This window comes from Eucalyptus grandis, chromosome 2 (genome assembly GCF_016545825.1).
Source record: "Eucalyptus grandis isolate ANBG69807.140 chromosome 2, ASM1654582v1, whole genome shotgun sequence".
NCBI classification, from domain to species: domain Eukaryota; kingdom Viridiplantae; phylum Streptophyta; class Magnoliopsida; order Myrtales; family Myrtaceae; genus Eucalyptus; species Eucalyptus grandis.
The window spans coordinates 10151921-10163625 of NC_052613.1; the positions used below are offsets into that span (position 1 = coordinate 10151921).

Genomic DNA, 11705 nt, shown 5'->3' on the forward strand with positions numbered 1-11705 from the left:
ATAAATCAGTCCATTGCCCACGCACGTCCCTTTCTCGGACTGTAGGTTCCGTTTTCATCCTCAGATGCTGCATAAATGTATAAATCGGTCCATTGCCCACGCATGTCCCTTTCTCGGTCTGTAGGCTCCGTTTTCATCCTAAGATGCTGGATAAATGTATAAATCAGTCCATTGCCCACGCACGTCCCTTTCTCGGACTGTAGGTTCCGTTTTCGTCCTCAGATGCTGCATAAATGTATAAATCAGTCCATCGCCCACGCACGTCCCTTTCTCGGTCTTTAGGCTCCGTTTTCATCCTGAGATGCTGCATAAATGTATAAATCGGTCCATTGCCCACGCACGTCCCTTTCTCGGTCTATGGTGTCAGTTTTCATCCTGCGATTCAACTCGGACTAGCTTGTCCGTCTTCGTCCTGCGATGCTGCATATATATACAACTCGGTCCAGACTCCAGACCCATGCACGTCCATTCTCGAAACGAGTTTTCTTGCCTCTGCTTCGCTTCTCCGATTGAACCGATTTTCCCAAGGTTCAGCTTCTTCTTCGACTTTCTCCCCTCTGTCTCTCTCATGCGCTTCTGCATCTATTCGACCCTTCGTTTCTGCTTCGGCTTTTCCGATGGAATGGATTCCAGAAATGATCCTTCTGGTTTGCATGGGTGTGTGTGGGGGTAACGTTCTAACTTGAAGATGAAGCCGATGAACCCGACAATATCGATTTCAGTTTCTTAACAAACCTTTTTGCTTTCTAACTTTGCATGTGCCGTTGCTTTTTTTTTTTCCTTGGTTTGGGCGTTGTAGACTACAAATTTGCAGTCGCCTTTGCTCTTCACCAACTCCATATCATTCCCAGAAAAAGACGGGTGTTTTCACATTTTCTTGATATTTTGTTTTCTGGCCGAAGCTTTTGTCTACTTACAACTTTTCTAGTCTAAACGCAACTTCTCCCCATTTTTGACTTTAACTGCAATGTCCACCTTTCCTTGACTAAATCTGCGTGATTGGTTCCCGGCCTTTAAGATCGCTTGTTTAAAGTATCTACGTGCTTTTCATGTCCCATTCTTTGTGGGTGAAGCCTTTCGTTTATCTGACTTTTCCATGGCTTCTGGCTTCCCTTCTTGTTTCCAAAGTAATCGATTCGGCTATGCAGGCACGCAAAAATGCCGGACATCGAGTTGGGATCTCACACTTCTCGATCCCTTCGATTCAAGGTGGCAATGACGCAGAAGCATGACTGGCTCATTCTTTTGCTTCTCTTGGTGATAGAAGCCATCTTGCTTATGATAGAACCGTTTCGCCGTCTTGTTGGCATGATGACCGACATGAAATACCCTCCTCTTAAGACCAACACTGCGCTCTTTTGGGCTGTCCCGGTGAGTGTTCTCGCTAAGTCTTGAAATATTCACTCCACAGGTGCTGCCATCTGCTACGTAATCTCCGTCTTCATGGCCAATCTCTCTCTCTCTCTCTCTCTCTCTCTCTCTCTCTCTCTCTCTCTCAAGAAGACTAATCCCGACCCTTTGTCCTGGGCAGATTCTCGCCATAGTGCTTCCGTTCGTCGTCTTTCTCATTTACTACTTCACCCGCGACGATGTTCATGACTTCCGTCCTGCGATCTTGGGTGCTTCCTCTATGCTTCCCATCGATTTAGACGAACTCTGTTCGTCCTCAAATATTTTTCGAGAGAACCTTTAGCTGACGTGGAGAATATATGCAACCTGCAGGGCTTATATCTTCCGTGGCTTTGACTGCGATGATCACCGATGCTCTGAAAGATACTGTTGGACGACCAAGACCAGACTTGTTCTGGCGGAGTTTCCCTGATGGAATAGGGGTAAGTTCCGATCCTCATGCTGCAGGCATTTGGTTTCGCTTAACACCCCTCCCTTCCCCAGGCGTAAGCATAAGAATTCTCTTGCGTTATTCAATTCCTTAAACTTCCCATGGTCATTCGCATGCCAGGTTTTTGATCCTATGATGAAGGATGTCATCTGTCATGGAGATAAGGCTGTGATAAAGGAAGGCTACAAAAGCTTCCCCAGTGGGCATACCTCTTGTGAGTATACGTGAAACGACTGATTTTTTCGTCATGCTCGTGTGAAAACATAAGAATGGGTTGATTCGATTCTCGTAATGCGGCTTTCTTCAATCCTGAGTTCTCCTCGAAAGGCCTTTTGAACTGGACCACCTGGATAGGAAAAACAGTCAGCACTTTTTAATGTCACACAAGACTCCGCCCTCTTCGCTGGGTCACCAATTTTCTTAGGTTTACTCGATGCAAGACTTCTAAATAATTCTTGTCCAGATGCCAAAGATCATGATACTGGAATTAGAAAAAACGGAACAATCTTGATATATCTGCAAGTTTTTTTTTGCTGGAACGCCATACTGGTTTACAAATTTGACTCAGGAATTCACACAGCTCAAGTATAGTTCGTAACCTTTCGTAAAGATGTCGGTCAACATGATCCTGCAAATGTTGAGAATAGCTAAACTGCAATTAAAATCTCTCGACAATTCTCAAATTAATTGCGAAATCAGATGGTAACCTGAGACAATTGGCTTTCGTAGTTGACTTTTCTTATTATTATTTTGTTTCCATGGTATGACGGTGCAGAAGGCTCATTGATTGTCCACATCCAGGGTCCTTCGCAGGTCTCAGTTACCTTTCATGGTATCTAGCAGGGAAAATTAGAGAATTTGACCGTCAGAGCCACATTGCAAAACTCTGCATCATACATTTCCGTTGGCTTCTTGTGGCTCTTGTCGCTATTTCCCGTGTCGATGACTATTGGCGCCATTGTCAGGATGTATTTGCCGGCGCTCTTTTAGGTTAGTAGCAGAAGTGGCATGAATGATAAAAAAGAAAAGGTTGTGCGAATTAGTCTTTGCAGATGAAATACATAACTTTCGTCCACAACCTTTCCAATTTTTCTTTTTATGCAGGTTCGGTCGTTGCTGCATTTTGTTACATGCAGTTCTTCCCTTATCCAAATGATATAAATGGTATGTCTGCACGCTTTGCAGCTAGCTCAAACAATAAAGCTCCGAAAATAGCAACTTCTTTCTTTTTAAGTCATGTCCTTCGTGGGTTATATCCTACTTCAGCTGTATGTTCATATCATTGTTCATCATCAGTATGTCATAAGAAACTTCTCGTGATTTAAAATGATTGGAGGGCACAACAGAGTCTAGTTCGCATGTTTTAGTTCATTGTCCCGTATGCCACTCATCGACAGTTGTAAAATGTTCATGCAGGTTGGGCGCCTCGTGCATTTTTTCATACGATGGAAGAGAGAAATGAGGTTCATTCTTCAGCTCAAAGGGTTAACTCTTCTCATCCGCAACAACCACAAGTCGAAGCTTCATTCACGGGATGAAATAATGGCATGGAAAGTTCGGAATCAATGGATACGCTATTGTCCCCATGACTGCTTGCATGATGTTCCAGTCAAAAACTTATTTATATGACAAGCCTAATGTCAAGACTTGACTTAAACCGAGTGATCGATCAGATGCATCGGTTAAGAGTTTATCTGCGACACAGGCTGGTGTCTAAACTCGACTTAAACGGAGTGATCAAGCCGCAGCGACTGGGCTTATACAACTACTTGTAGAGAAAGCTCAATTGCAGGTTTCGGCACGAAACCATGCTTTTAGTAGCTGGACGTGCTGTGGTCGAATGTTTGTTGGAGGCAACTATAAAGCACACCTTTGAATCATTTATACGATGTGTGCTGAGCTTGGCCCTTCCACCTAAGGCAAGTCTCTACCTATCATTTGTCATTATGGTTTTAGAACGGCGTCCTCTCCTTCTGGCTATCAAATACTGATGAATGCGGTGCATCCAAACAAACCCTGTTCGTGAAGAGAGATTGTCTAAGTACATTGTCAACATAGCCAATAGTTCAACCCAAAAAAAAAAAATCATAGCCAATCAAAGCGGAAACGAATTCTACTAGACATTAAGCGATATAACAAAGATTACAATCACACTCGAATTGCTCAAACACTCTCAAGTGTTTTCCAAGCCCTAATAACATCAATTAATTCATGCAATATTTAGTCATACAATTCTTCGATAAATAATCTTTCAATCTCACGATAGAATTACACACAAATCTTGAACTCATAAAATTTAATTGGCTTGAACACTATTTTTTCTTGGATGTCATTCTTGAATAAACCCATCCATTTCTCTAAAGCCGTATATCTCACGGTCAACGCCCAACATTGCACTTTCCCTTATGTGACTTGTATTTCACGGTCCAGGCTCCAACGTGAGGAGAGCGGCGACAAGGCAATAGACGCGATCGCGACTCCCCAACCCACACATTCCTAAAATTGGCGAACCGAGCTTACCGAGCTTCCAGGAAGGTGAAGCCAACGTAAAGCTCGGTTCGCCAACGTAATGCAAAAACAAGAATCTTGGACTTTTGAATTAGGTAGGGGATGCAGGACGGCCCGGGCCTTCGACATCAATAATACAATCCACCCACCTCTTCCGTGCTCGGGCTGAAATGCAAGAGCGAAGAACGGTGGGAAGCGGTTACGAGAGAAGGAGAGCTGAAACAGCACGCCATGAATCGCCTTCCTGGAAAATGCCAATCGCTCTTCTAGCCACAAAAGAACCGGGCGGGGGCGCTGCTCGGCTGAAATGCGCTAGCAGAAATGAAACGCGGGGGTGGGGACGGGATCGCTTCCGGAAGAAGATGAGCTGAAACAGCACGCAACGCAACGCAACGAATCGCCTTCCGGTAAAAATGCCAATCGCCCTTCGTTTTGTAAAAAGTATGGCGTTGTTGGAAAATGTTTTTTAAGAATATGATAATATTTTCTTGGTGCTCGGCTGAAACTTGAAACGAGCTACAAAATATCTTCTACAGTTTGCTAAGGAAAATCTTTTCCTCCATGCACTCTATTCAATAATTTCTTTTCTATTATTTTATTTTTTAGATCAAATTTGAAATTTTCCTTTTCTTTCTTTTTCTTCTTCTTCTTCCTTAGTCAGTTGTCGACCATGACCTATGATCGGCCATAGGCGAGCTCAAGCCTCGCCATAAGCCGGCGAGGCTCCAGCTTGCTAGATTCCAACGAGGTCAAGCCTCGCTTGGTCCGAAGAAGAAGAAGAAGAAAGCTAGATAAGAAAGATAATATTTTATGTCACAGGGGCCACAATTATCTTTGCTTTAGAAAGAGGGCTTTAGGGCCACTGGAAGAGAGAGAGAGATTCTAAAGAGCATTTCTTCGATTTTTATTTTTTTTCGTGTTTCTGAATTTTTTCCTTTGTGGTTGAAGAAGAAGAAGAAGAAGAAGAAGAAGAAGAGCTTTTCTGCTAGACATGTGAGAATTGGTCATAAACCTATTTCCGAGCCCGTATTTAATAAGATATCTTCGATTTTATTTTCGTGTTTCTGAATTTTTTTCTTTTTGGTTGTGTAGGAGGTCCTTCACTCCCTCGACCCCCTCTAGCATAGCGGTGTGAACAGGCTGAGCTTTTCTTAGAAAGAAATGGCTTGGCATAATTTTCCCAAGCTGATTTGGTTTGGGCTAGACATGTGAGAATTGGTCATAAACCTATTTCCTAGCCCGAATTTAATAAGATAAGTTCAGTAAATGGATTTACACATAATTTTTTGTCTTTTTTTCCTTAAACAAAAAAGCATTATTTCTTGTTAAATTAAAGAGGGGCGCCAACTTTGATTCTTTGCTAGATTATGATGACATAAATCCACTTCTAGTTATTGATCTACACTATTATTATATAAAGTAGAAAGAGCTTACTACTTTTAAGTAAGAGATCTCAATCTTTTTTTTTTCTTCCGCTAAGATTTGAAAAATATTTTTCCTAAAATTATTCCCTTGGCTTGCTTGAAATAAATAATTAGTTTGTGAAAAATACTTTCATTGAAGACAACAATTTTCATCTAAATATTTTTGTGAAACAGAAGTGATTACTTTTAAGGATTTTTCTTTTTTAAATTAAATCTCACATGTTTTTCTCTTCATTTTGGCGGAGAACCCTCGGATTACTAAAATCAGCGAACGGAGCTTCCCACAATCCAAAAACACGAATCTTGGACTAAGGAATTGGGTAGGGGCCGCGCGAACGCAGGCCCGCCGCTGCCAGAAATTGTGACTTAGGCTCGGCCGCTTGGGCCAGCACCCCTCCCGACCCACCTCCTCGTGCTGAAAATGCAGAACGAACTGTGCGGGAACAATTATGCATTTTGAATTTTTGAGGGCGAATCTGGAGGCGGAGCAGAAGACGGTGTGGTGGGCGGGCGGGCGTCGTTGGATACGGGAGAGCGAATGGTGCGTGTGCTTCGATCTACTGATTTTGTTGAGGTGAGTGAGGGACCAGCGTGGACAAGCCTGTGCAGGGCCGCTGCTGTCTGCGTTGTCGGATCTCGTTATTTTTCTCGTCCTTTTCGCTTTTTGCTCAGGTCTTTTTAAGGAAATTCTCCCGTGTAAGAACTTGCGCCTATTGTATCCAAGGTCGTGGTCCTCGTCTGGTGCTATTTTGAGAAAGTACGGGGCCTGCTTAAATAATGGAGTGGTCTCCATATTTTATCAAAAAAGTTTGACCACCATCTTCAATTCAATAATCACAAATTATATAAAATAATAGACACTACAAAAAAAAAAAAAAAAAAACAACCAATTCCTTTAAGTTTTCGTAATCAACGACCTTATTAACAAAGACATCTTTACTTATTTTGATTATGTGCCGATTATAACTTCCACTTAAATTGCGATTCGCACAAAATTCATTTGATTTGAAGAGCTTACGCAAGAAATCAGAATCAAATGCATCCGACGATAGCAGATTTATGTGATCATGATTAATGGTGCTTCTAACTGGAGAAATAATTTTTGGGACGAATGATCTTCTTCCTTCGGATGAAACGGCCACCGAAGATCGCGATGTCGGACAACGAGCCGTTGAAGAGGATCCAGGATGCTTATATGTTAGAAAGACGGGCGCTTCGCCGGATGAGTTGTCCCGATGAACAACGACGGTAATCTGCATGCAAAATGCGCCAAATACCTATGTTCATACACATTATGCCATCATTAAGTCAGAATCAAGCACCATTACATATGATACCTTTTGGTTGACAGCTCATGTATGTAGACATGAAAAAGCTTGGTTGGCAAGACCAGTAGGAGGGGCCTTTGAATGGTAGCTAAGCCAGTTATGACAACAAGAAGTTAAGCAAAGGGATTCTTGTCTTCCTTCCTTTTCCTTGCATTCTGCAACTCCACATTGCCTTGATATTTGCATACCTTGTTTCTTATATATAAACATGTGTTCCTCCCCCTTTTTCCGATTTTTAATCCCATCATTTGATTAAGTGAACTGTAATTTCATTGTAATCCTTCAATTAAATTTATTGATCTTTTTAGAGTAAGAATATATGTTGCTGAATGGAAGTAATATTACGATTGAAACTGTAAGAACTTTTTTTTCCATGGATGGATTGTATTAGTTATTCATTTTTACATTCTACCTTAATTTCAAATGAAGTAGATTTATTTCAATATATCTCTTTGTCTTAGTGACTTACACTTCAAATGATAATTCTATTAATCAGGTGTATTATCTTTTAAATTTGATGCCTTGATTTAATTCTGAGTGAGCTCGAGCTATTAAAATAAATATATCTTTTCGAATTTCTTTGAGAACTCGTTGACGGAGTCAGAGGAACAAAAGGTGCCGGTCGTGTGCGCGCTCGCTCGCTCGCTCTCTAGTTTTGGAATAAGAGGTTAGGGGTAGATGATGTTCTCCTTTGGTACGCAAATTCCCGACGGTCGTAGCTCCGGCCCACCTCCCCAGAGAAACCGAAGGTTTTCGTGTTGACTTCTTGCGACTTCTGACCTGACAACAAAAGCGACTTCTTTTATTTTGGGCGAGCCATCAATGCCATTCCCACGTGTCCGAGCGTCCAGGTTCGACTAGACATTTCATTTCATGCTTTGCGTTGCGTTTAGCCTCTGTGGGTACACATTACCATGCACGTTGCACTTAGGAAGTGATGCTCTTGGCTCCGCTTCGCTTCAAGGCTTCTCGCAGATTGGATCGGTATCGCAAGGTTCAGCTTCTTCGACTTTCTCCCTCTCCCTCTGTCTCGCTCTATCCGTGTCATGCTCTTCTGACTCTGTTCAACCCTTCGTTTCTGCTTTGGCTCTTCGGATGAAATGGATTGCGGAAAATGGTCTTTCTTGCTTCCAAACGATTCGGCTGTGCAGGAATGCCAGACATCGAGTGGGGATCTCACACTCCTCAATCCCAGGTGGCGACGATACATAAACATGGATGGCTCATTCTTTTGCTTCTCTTGGTGATAGAAGCCATCTTGCTTATGATAGAACCGTTTCGCCGTCTTGCAGGAGAAGACATAATGACAGACATGAAATACCCTCCTCTTAAGACCAACACTGGGCTCTTTTGGGCTGTCCCGGTAAGTGTTCTCACTCCACAGGTGCTGCTATCTGCAACGTAATCTCCGTCCTCATGGCCAATCTCTCTCTCTCTCTCTCTCTCTCTCTCTCTCTCTCTCTCTCTATATATATATATATATATATCTCGAGAAAGAAGACTAATCCCTTTGTCCTGGGCAGATTCTCGCCATAGTGCTTCCGTTTGTCGTCTTTCTCGTTTGCTGCTTCACCTGCGACAACTTTCATGACTTCCGTGCTGCGATCTTGGGTGCTTCCTCTATCCTTCCCATCGATTTAGAAGAACTCTGTTCGTCCTGAAATATTGTCGAGAGAATCTGTAGCTGACGTGGAGAATATATGCATGTTGCAGGGGTTATATCTTCCGTGGTTTTGACTGCGATGATCACTGATGCTCTGAAAGATACTGTTGGACAACAGAGACCAGACTTGTTCTGGCGGAGTTTCCCTCATGGAATAGGGGTGAGTTCCGACCCTCATAATGCATTCGGTTTTTGCTTAACGTCCCCTCCCTTCCCCTTTCGAAACAGAGAGATCAAATTTCTTCGAATAAACCGCTACTTGTACAGGCATAAGCATAAGAATTCTCTTGCGTTATTCAATTCCTTAACTTCCGATGGTCATTCGCATGCCAGGTTTTTGATCCTATGATGAAGGATGTCATCTGTCATGGAGATAAGGCTGTGATAAAGGAAAGCTACAAAAGCTTCCCCAGTGGGCATCCCTCTTGTGAGTATACGTGAAATGACTGGTTTTCTTATCGTGCTCGTGTGAAAAGATAAGAATGGGTTGATTTGATTCTCGTAACACGGCTTTCTTCAATCCTGAGTTCTCCTCGAAAGGCCTTCTGAACGGGAACACCTGAATAGGAAAACAGCCGGCACTTTTTAATGTCACACAGCCCTCTTCGCTGGGTCACCAATTTTCTTGGTTTTACTTGACGCGAGACTTCTAAACAATTCTTGCCCAGATGCCAAAGTTCATGATACTGGAATTAGAAAAAACGGAGCAATCTTGATATATCTGTAGGTTTTTTTTGCTGGAACGCCAGATTGGTTTACAAATTTGACTCAGGAATTCACACAGCTCAATATAGTTCGTAACCTTTCAGAAAGATGTCGGTCAACATGATGCGGCGAATGTTGAGAATAGCTAAACTACAATTAAAATCTCTCGACATTCTCAAATTTATTGCGAAATCAGACAGTAACCTGAGATTATATGCTGATGTATAGATATGTCCATGATTTGCGATTGTTGGCATATTTAGATGCAAACTTTGCTGGTTGTAAGGATGATAGGAAGTCGACAACATGATATATCTTCATATTAGCAGGAGGTGCAGTATCGTGGAAAAGTAAGAAACGGAAATCTATATCTTCCTCTACCATGCAAGCGGAATTTATAGCATGTTTTTCAACTGCTACTTAGGCTGTTTGGCTCCAAAACCTCATTAGGGAATTGACCATATTTGATTTTATGAACAGACCCATACAGTTATATTGTGATAATAATTATGCTATGTTGTTTGTCAATAACAACAGAAGTCTCAAATGGTCTAAGCATATGGAGGTCAAGTTTTTTACCGTAAAGGAAATTGTACAGAATGGTGACATTATAGTGGAGCATATTCCCACAGACGATATGTTGGCAGATCCACTGACTAAAGGTCTACGCCCTTATGTATTTGAGCGACATATCATGAACATGGGCTTAGGAGAATTTGTGGATACTGTTGTTTAGTGGGAGCTATTTCAGATTTGCTCTAATAAAGTTTGCATCTGTACTTTGTTACTTTTTGTAACATTTCGATATATGTCAACTCATTTTGTATAAGTTGTTATTGAGTTGTGTATATATATCTAAGGAAAATCTCAAGGTACTGTGTAAATCTTGAGTAAAGGCTAGAGACATCTAATTATTAGCCTTATACATATGTCTTAGTTACACATAAAGAAAGGTTAATCATAAAGATAAGACATACGTGGGTTCATTAGAACCATAAAAATATTCTCTAGTGCCACATTCGGTTTTCTGTGACACTATAGTGACTGACAAATGAGATAACACATAAGGTAAAACTCTTCATGAGGTGTTATCGATTTGCCACACAACCATATTAAATCCATAACAGTAAAGTTGATAGCACTTGTGACCATGGAAGGCTCTATGTATGTATATGTAGTTACTGTCATGATCCGGTGTTTGAGATTTTATGGGATCGCATTGACTATTGAGGATTATCTCTAGATCAATATAAAGGTGCGCACATACAGTACAGTCTCAATTAATATAGCCCAAGTGGGAGAATGTAAGAATTTTCCTGATGTGGGCTACATTAATTGAGATTGTAATTAATCGTTTTTACGGAGTTAATCTAATAAAGTATGATATAAAGTTTCTTAACAATCGAATATAGGCTTGGCTTGTGTGGGCTGAATTGGGCCCGGCTCATGATGAGAGGGCCCGTCCAAAATTCTATAAATAGGCTAAGGTCCCCCCCTCTAGCCCTCACTTTTGCGATAAAACACACATGCACCCAATTTCTCACATGAGGAACACTTGTGAGAAGCGGTCTCATCGAGCCAGGGTATCGAGGGTCATAGAGGAGAAGATCTTCAGCGTCAAAGGCTCGGATTGCTGCTATTTTGTTCCAAGAACAATGAATTCAAAATCAGGTACACAAATCCTCGTCTTCAACCTTAGGATGTTCAAGTTTCTAGCTATGTCGATCTTGGGAAGCCGTTTAGACGGCCAACAGCTATTTCCCGTGTCGATGACTATTGGCGCCTTTGCCAGGATGTATTTGCCAGCGCTCTTTTAGGTCAGCATTAGAAGTAGCGTGAATGATCAAAAAGAAAAGGTCGTGCGAATTAGTCTTTGCTAATGAAATACATAACTTTCATCCACAACCTTTCCAATTTTTTTTAATGCAGGTTCGGTCGTTGCTGCATCCTGTTACTTGTAGTTCTTCCCTTATCCAAATGATATGAATGGTATGTCTGCACGCTTTGCAGCTAGCTCATATAATAAAGCTCCGAAAATAGCAACTTCTTTCTTTTAAGTCATGTCCTTCATGGGTTATATCCTACTTCAGCTGTATGTTCATATCATTGTTCATCATCAGTATGTCATAAGAAACTTCTCGTTATTTAAAATGATTGGAGGGCACAACAGAGTCTAGTTCGCATGTTTCAGTTCATTGTCTCGTATGCCACTCATCGACAGTTGTAAAATGTTCATG

The 11705-nt window shown here is 41.7% G+C and overlaps 2 protein-coding genes across 2 annotated transcripts; both read left to right on the plus strand.

Moving 5' to 3' along the window:
- The first annotated feature begins 1158 nt into the window (after positions 1-1158).
- On the plus strand, positions 1159-3378 carry LOC104421932 (lipid phosphate phosphatase 2-like). Its single transcript, XM_039306757.1, has 7 exons — positions 1159-1371; positions 1532-1619; positions 1723-1832; positions 1961-2054; positions 2642-2830; positions 2945-3004; positions 3257-3378. Exons 1-7 carry the CDS (start codon positions 1159-1161, stop codon positions 3376-3378), a joined length of 876 nt encoding a protein of 291 aa, XP_039162691.1.
- Positions 3379-8253: 4875 nt separating this feature from the next.
- LOC120290484 (lipid phosphate phosphatase 2-like) lies at positions 8254-9204 on the plus strand. Its single transcript, XM_039306758.1, has 4 exons — positions 8254-8463; positions 8624-8711; positions 8814-8923; positions 9097-9204. The coding sequence occupies exons 1-4, from the start codon at positions 8254-8256 to the stop codon at positions 9202-9204; spliced, it is 516 nt and encodes a 171-aa protein (XP_039162692.1).
- Positions 9205-11705: the final 2501 nt, after the last annotated feature.

Coding starts and splice junctions, on each gene's coding strand:
- LOC120290484 (XM_039306758.1), top strand. CDS start 8,254: ATGCCAGACATCGAGTGGGGATCTCACACTCCTCAATCCCAGGTGGCG. Junction 8,464..8,623: donor GGCTCTTTTGGGCTGTCCCG/GTAAGTGTTCTC, acceptor TGTCCTGGGCAG/ATTCTCGCCATAGTGCTTCC. Junction 8,712..8,813: donor CTTCCGTGCTGCGATCTTGG/GTGCTTCCTCTA, acceptor TGCATGTTGCAG/GGGTTATATCTTCCGTGGTT.
- LOC104421932 (XM_039306757.1), top strand. CDS start 1,159: ATGCCGGACATCGAGTTGGGATCTCACACTTCTCGATCCCTTCGATTC. Junction 1,372..1,531: donor CGCTCTTTTGGGCTGTCCCG/GTGAGTGTTCTC, acceptor TGTCCTGGGCAG/ATTCTCGCCATAGTGCTTCC. Junction 2,055..2,641: donor CCCCAGTGGGCATACCTCTT/GTGAGTATACGT, acceptor GTCCACATCCAG/GGTCCTTCGCAGGTCTCAGT.